General features: G+C 37.7%; 1 protein-coding gene across 4 annotated transcripts in view; it reads left to right on the top strand.

The window, feature by feature from the left end:
• The window catches only part of LOC149844912 (GTP binding protein), a 71,669-nt gene that overhangs the window by 24,585 nt on the left and 26,918 nt on the right, over positions 1-20,166 (top strand). For all 4 annotated transcript variants that reach the window (XR_016430151.1, XM_089995363.1, XM_089995364.1 and 1 more), the window contains exon 9: positions 12,702-12,777. Coding sequence is in view for 3 of the 4 variants with exons in the window: in XM_089995363.1 (XP_089851489.1) it covers positions 12,702-12,777 (76 nt within the window). In the remaining variant the exon portion in view is untranslated. The remainder of the gene's footprint in view (positions 1-12,701; positions 12,778-20,166) is intronic.

The following is a 20,166-nucleotide window of genomic DNA, read 5'->3' as shown; positions in this document are numbered from 1 at the left end:
GGTTTTGTTGATAAAGAAGGTCCGATTTGTATCAGGGTTAGACGAAAGGGTTCTATGTCACATAGACATGGCTATTTAACAGTCTTACCCGTGTCGACGGGTACTGAACGCAGCATGGGTATGTGCTGGTCCGGATCGGCTCGGGTCCAACCTTGACCCAAACCATTTTTTTTTGTTTGATGTCGGTGAAAGGCAGGGAGGAAGAAGAAGAAGAAGAAAGAGGAAGAGGAGGATGAGGAAGAAGAAAAAGAAAGAGAAGGAAGAAGAATAAAAAAAGAAAGAGGAGGAAAAGGAAGAAGACGAAAGAGGAAGAGGAGGAAAAGGAAGAAGAAGACGAAAGAGGAAGGGGAGGAAGGAGAGAGAGAGAGAGAGAGAGAGAGAGAGAGAGAGAGCTTGGCCCCTCCTTTTTCTTCTTGGTCTTCGTCTTCTCTATCTCCTTCGTGTATAGAGAGAGATACCCCTTCCTGCTTTCCCCTTTTATAATAAAATTTTCATTCCCCTTCTGTTTTTTTCAAAAAATTACTACAAAGTTTTTTTTAGTTTTTAATATGGATCTACATATGATCCAGACCCAATCCCTTTCCTCTCTCTCTCTCTCTTTATATATATATATATATAGCCGTGTTCCCATACCCTCATTTTTTTTAAATTGCCGTGTCGTACCCTCCATACCAATACCCACACCCGTAGCCATGTGACATAGGTTCTATTAGTATATAGAGCCAGGTATTGTTTGTGAAATTTCATACCAGACCTGGGTCCAACCCAAGTTCCAATTAAGATTCACAAATTTTCAATGTTAAAGACATAAAAAGTATTATTTGACCGGGAGTATGGACTGGGCCTGGTTTATATAATCCTTATAGGACTCAAGTGCATTTTTTCTTATCATGGGTCCGATCGGACCTAGGCCCGGACCTGATATCAGCACCTCTAAGTCAGATTGGGAGTTGGAACCAGGTTGGAGCTGTTGACACCCCTAAGCTCAAGGGAAAAATCATCCAATTCTTGGAAAGAAAGATTATAATTGGCCAAATCTTCACACAAAGGTAATTTTTTTTTATCAAAATTTCCTTTGAATCTGAGAAAGGTTGGTAAAAGCATCTTTAGAGGTGCACTGGCTCTCCAACCAAACCTCCCAGCACATTGAAAATAACCACCATTTCCAGATCCTTTTCCTTATTCATGTGATTTAGATATCTGCATAGGACCCGTGATAAGGTCTTTGAAACATGATCTCAAACACACCTCAATGTCCAAGTCAAGCCAAGTGAGTTATAAAAATCTTTTGAAACAAAAAAAAATCAGAAGTGTATCATAGTCTCCTTCTAGCAGCTACACATAATGCATCTATTGGTGGGATGGACCCAGAATCTGCTAAGCTGATTGAGCATGTGCATCTTCCCGACAACAAGGGTCTAAGCAAAGAACTATGCTCTATGTGAAGTTCCTAACTCCAAATTCTATTATTAGGGAATAAGTCCATATCTGGTTCCAGCCCCACCAGATTGAAGGAAGATACTAAATACCGGAGTTACCGAAAGCTTCTTAGGGAGATGGGAAGCATGCTTTCCAACAACTCACTTCGGAAGCGTGATACTCCTCGCTTATGAAACTTCATGGGAATCTCGATTCGCCCACACATCTTCTATGCTTCCTAAATGCTTTTCTCACATTATTTTTTCATGTTTTTTATGTATTTCCTCTCACGCTTCCACTCACTTCCCATATACTTTCTCTAAATTGGTAACCATCATTGTTAAATTTTAACAAAAAATTTACTCTTTTACTGAAAAATCATCTAGTAACATTTAAAAGTGGGGTTAATACGAGTCAGATAGATTTTTTCCTACTTAGAAAGAGAGATAGGGGTTGTTGCATCGATTGTAAGGTTATACCAGGAGAAAGTGTAGCTACACAACATAGAGTCTTAATTTTAGATCTTAGAATTAGACAATGCCGCAAAAGGGATAGACATAGGATAGATCCTAGAATTAAGTGGTGGGCACTGAAAGGAGCTAAACAAGGAATGTTTGTAGAGCAGGTAGTTAAGGAAGTTGATTGGTGTCTCGAGGAGGATTCAGAATCAATGTGGAATAAGATAGCGGGTGGTATGAGAAAAGTAGCTAAGGAGGTATTGGGTGAGTCTAAAGGCGATGCACCACTAGGTAAGGATACATCATGGTGGAACGAGGATGTCAAATTAGCTATTAAGGTTAAAAGAGAGTGTTATAGAAATCTAAGTAAGAGTCGTGATAATGAGAATTTGGAGAAGTATATGATAGCAAAGAAGGAAGCTAAAAAAGTTGTTCGAAACGCAAGGGCTAAGGTATATAAGGAGGTTTATGACAAGTTGGATACCAAAGAAGGCGAGAAGGATATTTATAGGCTTGCAAAGATGAGAGATAGGAAATCGAAGGATTTGGGTATGGTTAGATGTATCAAAGATGAAACGCAAAGGGTTTTAGTCAAAGATGAGGAGATTAAGGAGAGATGGAAAGATTATTTTGATAAGCTATTTAATGATAGTCATGCTCAAGATCTTGGAGACTTCTCCATTCATTTTCATGAGATAAATTGTGACTTCATGCGCAAGATTCAAAAGAAAGAAATTGCAGAGGCTTTGAAGAAAATGAAATCAAGAAGGGCAGTTGGCCCAGATGGTATACCTATCGAGGCTTGGAAATGCTTGGGAGAGAAAGGTTTAGAATGGTTGACAAATCTTTTTAACTTGATTTGGCGAACAAATAAGATGCCTAATGAGTGGAGGAAGAGTACTTTGGTGCCTTTATATAAGAATAAGGGTGATATACAAGATTGCACAAACTATCGTGGTATAAAACTCATGAGTCATACTATGAAACTTTGGGAGAGGGTGATTGAGTCTAGGTTGAGGAAGGTTGTCATGATATCGGAGAATCAATTTGGTTTTATGCCTGGAAGATCAACTATGGAAGCTATACATCTTCTTAGACAACTTATTGAAAGATATAGAGAGAGGAACAAAGATTTGCATATGGTTTTTATTGATTTAGAGAAGGCATACGATAGAGTACCTAGGGACGTTCTCTGGTGGACAATGATGAAGAAAGGTGTTTCTCTCAAGTACATTAGTATAATTAAAGATATGTATGAAGGAGTAGTAACCAATGTTCGCACTTGTGGAGGGGTGACAACCAATTTTCCGATAACGGTTGGGTTACATCAAGGATCTGCTTTAAGCCCTTTCCTATTTGCAATAGTGATGGATGAGCTTACGAGATCAATTCAAGAAAATGTACCGTGGTGTATGTTGTTTGCTGATGATATTGTTTTGATTGATGAGTCTAGAGCTGGGGTTAATGCTAAGTTAGAATTATGGAGACAGACATTGGAAGCTAGAGGTTTTAAGTTGAGTAAGAGTAAGACTGAATATATGGAATGTCGGTTTAGTAAGCAACGAAGTAGTGATGGGAGTGTAGTGAAGCTTGGTGAGCAAGATATACCGGTGAATGATTATTTCAAATATTTGGGATCCATCATTCAAAAGTATGGAGAAATTGATGGAGATGTAAATCATAGGATAAAGGTTGGGTGGATGAAATGGAAAAGTGCTACTGGAGTGCTGTGCGATCGTAGAATGCCATTGCGGTTGAAGGGAAAGTTTTATAGGACGACTATTAGACCCGCTTTACTATATGGTACGGAATGTTGGGCTGCCAAGAGACATCATATTCAAAAAATGAGTGTAGCTGAGATGCGGATGCTTAGATGGATGTGTGGAAATACAATAAAAGATAAGATTCGGAACGAAGAGATACGTAAGAAGGTAGGTGTTGCACCCATTGAAAATAAGATGCGAGAGAATCGTTTACGGTGGTTTGGACATATTCGGCGAAGGCCTAATGATGCTCCAGTTAGAAGGTTGGAGAAATGGGAAAATATATTAGTTAAAAGAGGTCGGGGTAGGCCTAGGAAGACTTGGATGGAGATGATAGGAAAGGATATGAATGCTTTGAACCTCACCGAGGACATGGCGTTGGATAGAAATGATTGGAGGAAAAGGATTCATGTGGAAGACCCAAAATGAATTTCTTTTTTGGTTCATATCGCTGACCCCAATTGTTTTGGGATGAAGGCGTAGTTGTTGTTGTTGTTGTACTGAAAAATCATGAAATATAAGAATAATCAATTTTATTTTAGTTTTTATTTGCTTGTTTGATTCCTATTCAGTTACCATATTGCTTCATTTTTTATTCCTATTTCGCTTTCAAATTGATACTTCACTTCCCTCTTCCTATAAATTTTAAATTGCCTCTCTTCTCGTTTCCGCTTCCCGTATTGTTTCCTGTTTCTGCTTCCTAGTTTGACAACCTTGCTAAATACATACTGCCTTTTGTTAAATTCCAATGGTAGAATCATGTTTTGGTTAGTTGCCATATTGAGAGCCATTCCATGAGTGCCAACCAATCTTCTACTAATTGCAGCAAACCAGTCATTCTCAGCCATCCAACATTGTGTACCATTCAAGGAGCATGGCTAAAAGAAACACGTTTTGAAACTTGGAGCACGAAGCCTGCTCACCTGCCCACTCATCATTCCAAAACAAAATGGATTCACCATCGTTGTTTAATGAGACAACCCAAAAGTTGCTTGAGTGGCAGCAGGCTTGGGGAGAAGGTGCTGACCCCTTCATCCTAGGTTTGACCCTCACCAGGTGGTATGGCCTTGAGAGTAGAAGTCAAATTTAGGAACTCTTGCACGTGATCGGGTATTGTATCGAGCCTTCACACGGTGAGATTGGTGCATACACTAAAAATTGGAGAAATTTCGTCGGCGTTCAGAGGTTGATCCTCTAGAAAATTTAGTTTGCTTCTTAATGGAAGAATCTTCGTTTAGAGATTCCTATGAATTCGGCCGGAATTGCAGCTTGAATCTCATGAACTGAGGATGATCTTGGCAATCAAATGCTTAGTTCAACAATTCACTGAGGCTCTTTTGATTTTACGGTGACTAATGGCCTGACAAGATGAACGGGATCAACTTTATCGGGAGGATCCTCTGTTAAGGTGATTGGTTGGTTGGATCAAGGGAATTGGCGCTCACCCTATTATGGCTGCGATAGCACAATCGATGGAATGATCAATGAGTGCCGAGAAAAAGTCAAGGAATTTGCAGGATTCATTTTAGCAATGGTGATCCATGGTTGACGTGTGCAGCATGCAGTTCAGCAAGCTCAACACCAACAATGGAGTTTTGATTGACTGCAGTACTCTAATGATAAACTCCAGCGTTCACTAGGTGCAGAGAGAAGGTCAAGAGAGTAGCTTGATTTGAGAGAAGCAACACAATTGAATTCTCAATTTGTGGGAATTGAAAGAGTTCTAAAATTTCCAAGATGAAATGACAAGTGGTGCCTTTTAAGCCTTATGTCAGGCCTCAGTCTCAATCCTATTACATCAGATCCATTAGCTCGAAATACACAGGCTCAACGCCAATTGGCTTAGCACACAGTGGCTGAGCTCATGTCATAGGTGGCGAGCTAGCGAGTGGGTTCGTATCACCGGCTGTGTGGGTGCCTTTAACTGGTGGGCTTTATAAGGGCTTGGATGTCGATGACCCCATCCAGGGTTTACCTCGTAGGGGGCGGGCCCATTTAGTGACTCAGTTCTAGGTGAGGGTTCCTTATCATAAAAAAAACAGCTCATCAAGCTTTACTTTGGGAAGCTTCACCTTGAGGCAGCTAAGATCATCTTCCATTGAGGACCCACTGCCCTCTGAGAGTTTGAGGTGTTTGCCCAAATATCCCCTAATAGGACTTTTGTCTGGCTCATCATCAATTACTAGGAATTCCCTAGGCTATGAACAGAGTGAGTCCCCAAAATCTTAATTGAATGACAAGAAGGGATTGAGCCTCAACCTTCGCTGAACTGCTCAAGGATCCTAGATGGCCATCATCTTTGAAAGTTGGCAGATCAAGTTGTAGAGAGGATTGATTTGCCCTAGTGAAATCTTGATCTTCTCTACCCTAAATGTCTGACATTTTTAAGTGTTGCCAGCAACCACAAATCACTCGCTGGAATAGGTGCTTTTTAAGTCCTTGGAGGCATTGCCTCAACCCCAACAACCCAACTAGACATCATCTACTAAATGGAGGCTGTTGGAGTCGGGGTATCCATCACTAGCCTTCAATGAGGGGTCTCTTCCATAGAAAGAAGGCCATCAGCCCTACTATAAAATAGGTTATGGATAATAATTGTTACTGATTCCATACTAGGACTTAAAAACCACAAGCCCACCCATGTGCACAGACCATTTGTTTGGTAAAGAACAAATTCAACGCTCTACATCATAAGGCAGAACTCCTAGTGGGAGGGCAACTGTGAAAATGTCTATGAAGAGACAATACGCATACAAGCATAAATACTTTACAAAAGAAGTGCACAGAGACACTTCTCACAACACTTAAACAAAATACGCAAAAAGCGTAAAAATAGCAAGCATGCACTAGTGCATGTATTTTATAGAAAAGAACAAATGCTTGAGACTCTCAAGCTTTTAGAATAACAAGGGGGAACACCCCTATTTATACAAGAGCCAAGAGGTGCAAAGGGGGGCTCCCAAAGGAGTCGTTGGGGAGCCCCCAACGACTCTATTGAGGGACCCCCAATGCACCTTTTAAAGAAAATAAAAAATAAATGAAAAATAAAAAAGTACAAAAAATAAAAGGAGAAATGATAACATATTCCAAATGGAATATGCGCAAGATAGGAAATTACAAGAATACTCTTTTAGGGTAAGACAATAAAATAGAAAATAAAATAGGTATATAAATATGTATATTTATATATATAGAGATACATATATATATAATATATTATATGTATATGTATCTTTATGTATATAAATATATATATTTATACTTACAACAATGATTTTGGAGATACATTTTAACACCCCCCCTCAAACTTACGGTGCGATAACCGCAAGTTTGTCAAGAAGGAAATGAAATCTGGGCGAACATAGAGCTTTTGTGAAGAAGTCTGCAAGTTGATACTCAGACGTCACATATGGTAGATCAATGACCTTCTTCAAGTATTCTTCTCTGACATAATGGCAGTCTATCTCTATATGCTTTGTTCGCTCGTGAAAGGTGTGGTTCTTGGCAATATAAATTGCACTTTTATTGTCACAACAAAGCTTTGTTGGTTCTCTGATAAGCACTCTCATATCTTCCAAAAGGCGTCGAATCCATACAATTTTCATGGTGGTAGCTGCCATGGCTCTATATTCGGCTTCAGTGGATGACAAAGATATCTTCTGTTGCTTTTTACATCGCCATGAGATCAAAGACTCACCTAAAAAAACACAAAAGCTAGTGGTGGAGTGACGGTTACTAGCGTCACCTCTCCAATCTGAGTCAGTATAAGCAAGCAATTTTAATTCAGAAGAAGAAGATAGAAATACTCCCTTATTCATTGTTCCCTTCAAATATCTGATGATGCGAAGGACAACACTCATATCAACGGTTGTAGAAGCGTGCTGAAACTGACTGGCGATGTGTATAGCATGTGACAAATCGGGTCGAGTAATGCTAAGGTACATTAACGAACCAACCAACTGCCTGTAAGGAGTAGGATCGGTTAGAGGAACACCGTCGTCAATCTTCATTTTTGATCCCACGACTTCAGGGGTTTCGCATACTTTGTCATCCGAAATTCCTGATCTGTCAATAATCTCACAAGCAAGTTTAGACTGAGATAGGAAATAACCACGTTGCGAATAGGCAACCTCAATTCCAAGAAAATATGTCAGAAAACCCAAGTCTGACATCTCAAATTTTGAAGTCAAGACGGACTTAATACCCTTGACTCCTTGAACATCATTACCTGTAATTAACATGTCATCAACATTGAGTAACAGTATCACAATCCCTGCATTAGATTTTCTAGTAAATAAAGCAGTGTCAGTATAACATGATTAAAAACCATTTTCCAACATTACACTGGTAAACCTGTCATACCAGGTTTTGGGGGCCTGTTTCAAACCATAAAGGGCCTTTCGAAGACGAGGAACTTTATCTTTAGGAATCTTCATGCCTGGTGGGGCATTTATATACACTTCTTCGTTAAGATCACCATTTAAAAAAGCATTTTTCACGTCCATTTGAAAAATGTTCCAATTTTTAATAGATGCAATAGTAATAAGACACCTAACTGTAACCATTCGAGCTACAGGAGCAAAAGTTTCTTCATAATCAATCCCATACTCTTGCCCATACCCTTTTGCGACTAAGCAAGCTTTATACCTTTCCAGAGATCCGTCACTCTTAGTTTTAACCTTAAAAACCCATCTACAACCTATAGTTTTCTTTCCTATGGGTAGAGTTTGGAAATCTCAAGTTTCAGCCTTTTTAAGATCATTAAGTTCATTTTGCATGGCTTCTTGCCATTCTATACATTTTTTAGCTTCTTCAAAATTTTTAGGTTCAAAATAAGAGTGAATGTCATTAAGACAAGCCCTATATCAGGGTGAGAAAGAATCAAAAGAGACAAAACGAGTTGGAGGTCTCCTATTCCTTTCAGATCTTCGGTGATCGAGAGTAGGAACAAGCTCACTATATTGGTCAATAGCACTTCTAAAGGTGTCTTGGTTTCTACGAGAGTAGGTTATCGGATCACTTGGAATTCTACTTTCTTGTTCATTGAGTGAGTTATGTTCATCAACATCACCATCATTTTCCTTATCATGGTTTGATGATACATCATCATCACTAGATTATATCATCATTACTAGACAATAAGTCGAATAGGAAAGAATAGTCAAAGTTTTCTTGCTGAGAAACATTTTTTTTCAAATCCACTTTCATTTTCTAAAAATGTTACATTTCTAAAGACATATAACTTATCATCTCGAAGATCATAACAACGAAACCCTTTTTGAGTTTCGGAATATCCAAGAAAGGCGCAAGGGATAGCCTTGGGAGAGAGCTTGTCATTCTTATCCGTAAGTATAAAACACTTACACCCAAAAACTCGTAACCTATTATAATCAGGTTCAAGCTTATATAATATCTTAAAAGGGGATATATCTTAGAAGGTAAGCGATTTATTAAATAAACAGAAGCAAGAGCAGCTTCTGCCCAAAAGTTTTTAGGAATGTTTTGGGAAATAAGAAGGGTCCTAGTGGTTTCAATGATGTGCCTATGTTTTCTTATCCTACCCATTCTGTTGAGGAGTTTTAGGACAAGACCTTTGGTGGACAATTCCACGATCCTCAAGATATACTTTAAATTGATTGAAGAGATATTCTCCTCCAGAATCACTTCTAAATATCTTTATGTTACTGTTGAATTGATTCTTGATCATTGAATGGAAGGTTTTAAAACACGAAAAAACTTCATGTTTGAACTTAAGAAAATAGATCCACGAATATCTGGAAAAATCATCCACAAAAATGACATAATAAGAAAAACCTCCTTTTGAAGTGACAGGTGCGGGTCCTCAAACATCCGAATGGACAATTTCGAAAGTTTTAGAAGAGAACATAGTTCTTTGCTCAAAAGGTAAACTTTGCATTTTTCCGAGAATACAATCATTACAAGAAAATGAACTTTTACATAGGTCTTTTGCAAAATGTAAATAAGACAACTTGGTGATATTAAGATGACAAGTCTTTTGTGCCACACATTTATATCTTTGTTTTGGGTAACATTACAAAAAGATTTTGGAACTTGAAGAGATTCCATATAGTATAAGTTTCCTTTTCTAAAGCCTTCCCCAATCAATTTCTTGGACCGACGATCCTGTATTAAACATTTATCATAAGAGAATTTAATATCGCAACCATGGTCCGAGAGTTGAGAAACAGAGAGAAGGTTTAAGTTTAGTTTAGGTATAAATCTAATTTTTGGAATAAAAAAATCTTGAGTTTCAAAATTACCTATTTTTTTAATTTCAAGAGAGGTTTCATCCGCAGTGGAAACAAAAGAGGGAGAAACATTTTTTGAGTAATCAGAAAACGAAAACATGTTTGGGGACATATGAAAAGATGCACCGGAGTCCAAAAGCCAAGAGACTTTACCTGGAAAGGATAAAGTGGATACGGCGGCACCGGAGGTAGCTCCCTTGAGGAGAGGTTGAAGGGATTCCACTATTTGATTTATAGAGAGTGACCCACTTGATGATGCCTCCTCCTTTTGTGGTACACCGGTGGTCGCCATTGCGAGAAGCCTTTTCCATTTGGGACATATGGGTTTGATATGTCCGGGTTCTTTACAAAAATGACAAATAATTTTGCTATAGTCCCTTTTTCCTCTTTGCCCACCATTTTCACCTTGATTTTTGTGGTTTAAAATGAGGGGGACGATAGGTTTTTACATTGTTCCCGGGTCTTGATACAACATTGACCTCATTGTTTTGGTTTTCTTCATAATTACAAGGAACCACAAGAACACTTGATCCTTGTTTACATAAACTCATATGAGTCTTTTCACCACTTAATTTGGTGAGTACATCTTCAAGAGAGGGAGGGGTAAACGAGGATAGAAGAGAAGACCTTATTTGCTCAAATTCGGGCCTTAGCCCATTCAAAAAATTGAAGAACCAATCTTCTTCAAGTTGCTTGTGACGGAGTTCAATTGCCTCTCCACTCCATTTTGGTTCAAGCATGACAAGCTCATCCCAAATGGAGGAAAGATCGGCAAAATATTCCCTAATAGTCATTTTACCTTGAGTAAGAGAGAGAGCCTTCTTTTGAAGATAATACTTATGAGATAGATTCCTCGATGTATACATTTTCTCGAGATAGTGCCAAGCTTCCAATGCCTTTTTGAACTTAATAATGTTGGCATTAATCTTAGTTTCAACGGATGAAAAGAACCAAGAAAGAATCTTGAAATTCTTCATTTCCCATTCATCGTGCTTCTTAGAATACTCTTCAAGAGCTTTGACCCTTTCTTCTCTTTAAAGAATCTTGATTTCACTTCTGTTTACCACGGTTATTTTGGGTTCTGTTTCCGGAATTGTGCCTTGCACATAACCCCATAGCTCCTTCCCTTTTATGTGAGCCTTTATGTTTCCGGCCCAAACATGATAGTTGGATCCATTTAATTTGAAGCCAAGAGTAAAATGAGACTCTTTTTCGCCCATTAAGAAGTAAAGAGGAAGGGAGAAATGGCGTATCAACACAATATTTCAAATTCTAGCTTGCACAAGATTCTTTTAAAATATTTGAGAAGCAAGATCCACCACTTCAATCTCCAAAGATCCGAAGGCACGCTTTTCGAGGCACTCAAAAAGAAAAGAATCCCACGATCCTCTATCGCCAACTGAGCTCTGATACCATGTGAAAATGTCTACGAAGAGACAATACACATACAAGCATAAATACTTTACAAAAGAAGTGCACGAAGACACTTCTCACAGCACTTAAACAAAATACGCAAAAATAGCAAGCATGCACTAGTGCATGTATTTTATAGAAAAGAACAAATGCTTGAGACTCTCAAGCTTTTAGAATAACAAGGGGGAACACCCCTATTTATACAAGAGCCAAGAGGTGCAAAGGGGGGTCCCAAAGGAGTCATTGGGGAGCCCCCAACGGTCACATTTGTGACTGTTGGGGGGCCCCCAACGACTCTATTGGGGGACCCCCAACGACTCTATTGGGGGACCCCCAATGCACCTTTTAAAGAAAAAATAAATAAATGAAAAATAAAAAAGAAGTACAAAAAATAAAAGGAGAAATTACAACATATTCCAAATGGAATATGCGCAAGATAGGAAATTACAAGAATACCCTTTTAGGGTAAGACAATAAAATAGGTATATAAATTTATATATTTATACTTACAACAATGATTTTGGAGATACATTTTAACAGCAACTACTGAAGGATCACTGGTGGTGAAACTGTTGACCAGCCAACAGAACACTGCTGTACATCCCCATCTGTGTCTTTCCCCAGGGAAAGAAGCTTCTCGAAAAGCGAGAGACAACAAGATCAGAAACCTCCAATTGTAGGGTACACTGGCGTTCTTGATGATGCTTAGACTCTGGTTCAGTTGAATTCGATTGTGGTTTACACACTTCTCGAAAAGTTGTTCTTGTGCTTTATCATTAGGTTATTGGTGCTTCTAAGTATTTTTTATTCCATATTTCCATGACCACCTATTAAGTTGACCGCAGTATTTAGGGCTGTCAATTTTTCAGGTTGGAGGATTGAGCTAATTTGATGATGCTTAGAGTCTGGTTCGGTTGAATTTGATTGTGGTTTACACACTAGGACCCATACCTGTGCATCCAAGTTGGGCCATCTTGTTTTGGATAAAACCTCTTGTTTTATAGATATATAAATGGGGCAATCTTTAATTTCTTGACTATTTACTATTAAAAGGATAAAGTTGCTACTGAGATGCTTAATTTTTTATGCTGCTTTCTAATGCCTAGAGAGAACACTGTCTAATAAAGAATCTTAAAATTTTGGTGAGATTTGGTTTGTGTTCCATTACTGCATAAGCATATCAGTTTTACCTGCTGTATGTAATTATTTTCTTCATTATTCATTTCAAGATGACCTAATGGTTCTGCCTTTTGATCCACTATCATAACTTTTTCTTTTTTGGATTTTGTTTTTTTTGGGAGGTGGGGGGGGGGGGGGGGTCTTGGTGATCCCTAATTTATAACGTGTGCTGACATGTTTGAAGTTTTATGGTGATGCAGTGCACTCCCAAAGATTATAAAGACGGGATTTTCTGCAATTAATCTCATATATTTTTTCACTGCAGGGCCGGATGAGGTAATTGTTCTCTGGAATCCATTTTTATTCTGCATGACATTTTTCTACTGTTTCATACTATCGTTCCCTTGGTTGTTTTCTCAGTATTCTCTGGAGGTGCCTTTTGATGCCCTGTTTCATTTTTGTTTCATATTCTGTGTTATTCATGCTATATCCTATTGTTTGGCATATGAGTCAAATCTTGTATAGAATGATGTTCTTAACAAGAATATTCTTTGAACTGTGTCATCTTGTCATCCGCAAGGGGGACCAGCTTCATCATGTGCAAGTTTGGAATAATTATGGAAATTAGTTAATGAGCCTCCTGAAATTCATAGCTGAGGTGTTACAAATGGAAGTTGTAGCTGGTATCAGCAAGGGATACAGAACCTTGGTTTCTCATCTGAAGTGACCAGTTCCTATTCTTTCATCTACTGTTTGTTATATTTCAGTTCTATGGGAAATGTTGATTTCCTGTTCTTCGAACAAATATTGATTTTTCTGTAATTGATCTTACGCATGAGAGAGTTAAGGGAAATCTATGCTGTACAGTTATATTGCAAAATTAATTCAATAACATGGTTTCAAAAATAGAGTTCTTGGAGATTCAATATGTTAAGCCTTGTAAGGAAATGCGAGCTTTCACCAAAGTCCACCAAATCACCAAAGTGGACACACAAAAGCGCCACAACAAGGTCCACCAAATCACCAAAGTTGACACACAAAGAGCTACAAATATGCTCACTCACAAAACCCACAAAGGGGCACACAAAAGAAACTCACAAAATATAAAAAATAATATTTTATTAATGAGAAATACATGCAAGAAACATTGCATTATGAGAGGGGTTCCACCCCTATTTATACACATCATGGGAGCTCCATAGAGAAGCTCTAAATAGAGCCGTTAGACCTGCTCCAACATCTCTTTTGGACTAGTCAACCTTGTGTTGACTAGTTCAAAAAGAACTAAAAAATAAAGAAAAAGAAAGAAATATGTATCTATAAAATATGTATGTATACAATTTTGACACTCCCTCAAACTAATGGTTGGATAATTGAAAGTAAAGTTACGGTTGGATAACCGAAAGTTTGCCTAAGAGAAAGTGAAATCTAGGAGCAACGAGAGGTTTGGTGAAGAAATCCGTCAACTGGTATTATGAGGAAACATATGGATGATCAATAGTGCCTTATAGATACTCCTCGTGCATGGTGACAATTCTTCTCAATATGTTTGGTACGCTCGTGAAAGGTTCGATTGCTGGCAATGTAGATGAAACTTTTGTTGTCACAACACATTCGTAATGCTCCTTTAACTTGAACTCCCATATCAACCAACAATCGTCTAAGCCATGACTCGATATTCTGCTTCGGTCGAAGAGAGAGGCCTTATGTTGCTTTTTATATTACCATGAGATCTATAATTCACCTAATAAAAACACAAAAAACTCATGGTTGAGTGGCTGCAATATCTTGTAATTTCATTCTTAGTCAAATTTGAGATTTTTGAAAATTTGTCTAAGTGTTGGGGGAAAATCGATAAACCTTCGATATTAGGAATATGTTAATTGAGTTTGGGCGTGGCCTAGGTGTCATTGATAAGGCTAAAACGAGCCAATTAAAAGGTGATAAAAAGTTAACTTTTAAAATCAAGAGAAATTCAAGCAAAATTTGAGCGAATTTCGGAGGCGAAATTCGAATTATATACCGTTAGGTGTGCCTCAAAAATTCGAGCTCAACAATATTTTACTTTTCCGAATTCGGGCTATGGTTGTTCCGAAAATCACAATTTTTCAAAAAAGGCCCGCATCGATGGGTCGGGTTCAGGTTCGGATTTGGATCAAACTGGATCCAATATATATGATCAAAATTAATATGGATCTGGACTCAATCCAAGACCCATATTAATTATGAATTGATCCCGCTTAGGATCCAAATAGATTTGGATATGGATTTGGATCTTGGATTTGGATCTCGATCCAAAATCTAGATCCAATTATAATACAACTTTAAATTGAATAAATAGGTTTGAATTGAAGATATTTAGAGTTAGAAAGACTCTCAAAGGGATAAGGTACCCTTCTGGAAGCTTTTGAATATTTAATTATTAATAATTAATCAATTTATTATTAAATTATAAGTAATTCCTAATTTAAAAAAATGCTAAATGGTAGGACTCTAGAAGAGTCCACACTTGCCAAAAGACAAAAGTTAACAAAAAGAAAAGAGAAAGATTACATGAATTAGGAAAGAGAGAAGAAGTCATCAAATATAGATTTTTTAAAAAATTGGAAAGAGGGTGGAGAAGAACTCCCAAATGGGAAGTTCTCTCTCCAGCCCACATTAAAAGGGGTTGGAAGGATTGGGGGGGGGGGGGGGGGTTGTCACCCCCTATTTTTCTATATAAGCTCAAAAAAAAAAAGAGAAAGAGAAAGAGAGAGAAAGAGATAAAGGAAGAAGAGGAGATCCTCTTCCTCTCCAATCATTCTGGTCATTTTTCAAACTCCAAACAAGGTACGGGTGTTCTTTTTTGTTTCGGTTGAGAAAAAGAGCCTAAATAAGCTTTAGGCAAGATTTTTGAAGGAAAACCATGAATTTTAATTTAGTTTCACCGTTCCGATCCTTGGAAATCGATGTATGCATGTATAGAACACGTATGCTTAATTCTCACGTTAGTTTACATGCATATATTCATGTATATTTATATATATGTATATAGTATATACATATGTGGAACATATGTATATAGATATATATTTGGACAGACATGTATTGAGCGGACAGATCTAACCGTCGTGATGATGGGCAGATCTGCACCCTTGTCTGTTCTATCCGTTTTGGACAGATTTGTCTGTACTAGACCAGTGGACGGATCCGGACAGGTTAGCAAGGGACCGCGATTCTTGGAATCGAAATCTGAACCATGACAAAAAATATATATATGACTATAAAAAAAAATAAAAATAAAAATTTCAGACTCGATGCTACTCTTGTTCGGGATGGGACAGACAACTGTATTGCTCAGGTTGGGGCTGGGTCCCTGATTTTACAAAAAAAATTAATATAAATACAATAATATAAAAGTACAAATATAATATATAAGGTTGGGTGGTTTTTTGGGGGGGGGGGACAAGACAGATTTGCTGTCCAGTCCCAGCCTATTGTTCGGCTGGGATTGAGTCCTTATTACAAAATAAAAATATATATATTATTTTTAATACTAGGCAGTGGGCCCAGATCTGGCCCAGTTGACTGGTTTGGCTGGTCAGGACATGAGCTCCATCCGACTGGGTTGGCTGGGCTCTGTCAGGGCAGAATTTGAGCCCTAGCTGACTGGGTCGGCTCGGCTTAGTTCTGGCCAGAGTCAATAAAAAAAAGGACAATTATATATTCAAACTTTCTATTTCTTGTTATACAGGGCCCAACTGATTCTCTGGATTGGCTGGGCAGCTGATCAGATTAGACCAAGCCGACTGAGTCGGCTGGGCAGGGCTTTAGCCCCAGTCGAATGGGTTGGCTGGGTCTAGTTGGCCAGATTGCTATAAAAATTAAAAAAATAATATATAGATATATGTATGTGATATGTTTATATTTACGTGTATGCCCAGTTTTGATCACATGTACCGATTTACATGCACTTTCAGATTTACTTGCTCAAGAACATTGCGTATTGATTGCCATGATTTAGACTAAAATCACAAGTGTTGAATGATTTAAGTGAAATCAGATTTAGCATGACAAATACACGTAGTTATGTCTGATTTTTCCACGTGTAAAATACCCCATGTTAGTTCCAAACTTGTACATGTTAAAAGTTTGGGTTTTATGCATGCAGAAAAATGAAATTATACTTGTGTTAGATGCAGATTTTTATGACTGCACTTGTACAAAATGTGCATGGTTATTTTCAGACTGTTATACATGCTTTCATGGAATTAATTTTGTTTCGGTGCCTACCAATGCTGTCTCGCGTGCAGACCATGTAGGTTGGACCCGGTGGGTACGTGTATTGTACCCAGAGCTCACCGAAAACGCTAAAAGAATTATTGTTGATGCATGATTATGATATTTTTAATTTGATTCTTGCATGTGCTTGTAGTGGGCATGTACCAACCCTGAATTTGATGTTGTTTTGCTATTGTCATGATGTTTACATATTGTGCATGTAGTGTACAATTTGATGTGGTTTGAATTGTAAGACCTCGGGTTTCTGGGATTGTTTTCGCAATTGTTAAAAAAAAATCACTTTTTAACTGATATGAGTTGGGGTCGTTACAATGACTGTTATGGGGATCACCTTCCCAGTCACCATCAATATATGTAGTTAAATCTAGTGATGAAGAAGAAGATAAGAAAAGAACTCGATAAATAGAAGTCTTAATATATCTAATAATACGCAAAATCGCTCCCATATGAATAGAAGTGGGAGCATGCTGAAACGGATTGGTTGTGTGAACTGCATATGCTATATCAGGTCTTGTAATTGAAAGATCAGGTCTGTATGATGTCAGATTTTTAAGTGGTTCTCCATCATCAATTCTCATCTTAGCATTGACAACCTTGGGAGTGTCAGCCTTCTTATCATATGAGATTCTAGACTTGGCAACAATATCTAAAGCAAATTTAGATTGAGTCAATAGATAACCTTTAAAAGAATAAGCTACTTCAATTTCAAGAAAATATTTTAAAAAACCTCTTTTCAAAATGCTTTTTAAGATGTTTCTTAATCTATTAAACTCGTTTGTCCCTTCCGGTGACGATATGGTCATCAATATAAAGAATAATAATAATACATGCATCAGAAATCTTAACAAACAAAGTTGTGTCAGTAAAACAAGATTGAAATCCAATATCAAGCATAACTTGACTAAAGATGACATACCAAGCCTTTGATGCTTGTTTAAGACCATAAAAGATTTTATCTAAATGAAGAACTTTTCCGCTAGTAATAGTTACACCAGGTAGTGCTTCTATATAAACTTTTTTAACCAAATTCCATTAAGAAATACATTCCTAACGTCGATATGATATATTAACCATCTTCTCACAGAGGCTATGGCTACTAAGGTCTTAACTGCGGTTATCCTAGCAAATAGGGCAAAAGTTTCTTCATATTCTATGTCGTATTCTTGGGAATATCCCTTGACAATTAATTTGTCTTTGTATTTTTCAAGAGTTCCATGACTTGGTTTTTATCTTATACACCAATCTACAACATATAGGTCTTTTTCCTTGGGGAATGTCTTAAATAGTCCAAGTATTGACTCTTTCTAAATCTTCTAGCTCTACCCTCATGGGCTTCTACTTATTCAGTGTTTTTTTTTTGCTTTAGCATAGGTCGAGGGTTCTATATAGGAATGTATTAATGCAATGTAGGTTTGATATTTAGGTGAAAAAGAGTCCTAAGATTCAAATTTTCCATAGGGTTTTTATATGACCTAGTTTGTATTTCTATCGGGTTTTCACTATCGGTTTATCTTTCAATTGCACATGACGTTTAAAATCACTATGCCTAGAATGTTTTTTACAATTTTTATCCTTACATGATTGCTCTTCTCTAATCTCATTATCACGAGATTGTTCTTCTCTAATCTCATTATCACGAGATTGTTCTTCACTCACTATATCATTTATAAAGCTCATGGTCTTCATCAAGACCAAAATCACAATCATCATATTTTGAAATTAAATCTAACAAAAACGAATACTCGGTTATTTTCTTAGATTTTTCAAATTCAAAAAATGTTTCTTTTTTTAAGGACACATTTCTTAAAACATATAGCTTTTTATTTCTAAAATAAAACATCTATAGCCTTTTTGGTTATTTGCATATCCCAAAAAGACACAAGGAATAACACTATCATTCTTGTTAGTAAAAATAATATATTTGCGCCAAAAAACTCTCAATCTATGTAACACATACTCTTCTAACAGGGCACCGCACCCCCACTCAGGTGGGTACGACACTTGGACACAACTTCCTTTGTGTTAGGTGATGTCAACCACATTGAGGTCCATTTATATCCAAAAGTAGATTCACTTAACCTTAATCAAGTCCATTTTTATGTATATTATATATATAAATACATACATGCACACACATACAAGTAATGTTAACTTAAAACGGTTACAAATTATAATATATATATATATATATATATACCCTCCCCACACCCTAGTTTTTTTAAAGTGCCGCACCCGCACCTGTGACATAGCTCTCAATCTGGAATAATCAGGAATTAGTTTGAAAAAATTTTCAACTGGTGACACATTTTGCAAAGAAGAGGATGTCATTTTGTTGATGAGATAAACAACACTAAATGTGGATTCAACCCAAAAAAAATTTTGGTACTTGGTTTGCAATAAGCAAGGTTCTTGTTGTTTCTATAATGTGCCTATGCTTTCTTTTGGCCCAATCATTTTGATGTGGAGTGTAAGGGCAAGATTTTTTATGTGTGATGCCATTTAAGCTTAGGTAATCTTTAATTTTTTTTTATAAAGATTCTTTCTCTGAATTGGTGCGAACGATAGAAATACAACAACAACAACAACAACAACAACAACTACGCCTTCATCCCAAAACAATTGGGGTCGGCGATATGAACCAAAAAAGAAAATCATTTTGGGTCTTCCACATGAATCCTTCTCCAATCATTTCTATCCAATGCCATGTCCTCGGTGAGGTTCAAAGCATTCATATCCTTTCCTATCATCTCCATCCAAGTCTTCCTAGGCCTACCCCGACCTCTTTTAACTAATATATTTTCCCATTTCTCCATCCTTCTAACTGGAGCATCATTAGGCCTTCGCTGAATATGTCCAAACCAGAGTTACCAATCGAGGAAGCGGGAGCGGGAAGCGATACGGGAAGCGGGAGCGGGAAGCGAGGCACTTTCAAAAATTTAGGAAGCGGGGAAGCGTGGGACCACTTAGAAGAAAATTATGAACCGTCTCGAAAGTGACCTAGGAAGCGAACCAGAAGCGAGGGGGAAGAAAAAAAATGAAAAAAATGGGGAAGCGAGGGGGAAGAGTGGGGGAAGCGCGTTTCCCATAAAAGGGAAACACGCTTCCCATAAAAGGGAAGCGTGCTTCCCAAAAAAGGGGGATGTTTCCCCACGCGCTTCGAAAGCGCGATGTTTCGTGCTTCCGAAGCGCGTATCGGGGAAGCGCGCTTCCCCATACGCCTAGGCGCTTCTGGTAACTCTGGTCCAAACCACCGTAAACGATTCTCTCTCATCTTATTTTCAATGGGTGCACCGCCTACCTTCTTACGTATCTCCTCGTTCTGAATCTTATCTTTTATTGTATTTCCACACATCCATCTAAGCATACGCATCTAAACTACACTCATTTTTTGAATATGATGTCTCTTGGCAGCGCAACATTCTGTACCATATAGTAAAGCGGGCC

The sequence above is a fragment of the Nuphar pumila genome, chromosome 2 (assembly GCF_984573655.1).
Source record: "Nuphar pumila chromosome 2, dmNupPumi1.hap1.1, whole genome shotgun sequence".
Taxonomy (NCBI): domain Eukaryota; kingdom Viridiplantae; phylum Streptophyta; class Magnoliopsida; order Nymphaeales; family Nymphaeaceae; genus Nuphar; species Nuphar pumila.
The sequence above is the reverse complement of the archived record's forward strand: the minus strand, read 5'-3'. Positions and strand labels throughout refer to the sequence as shown.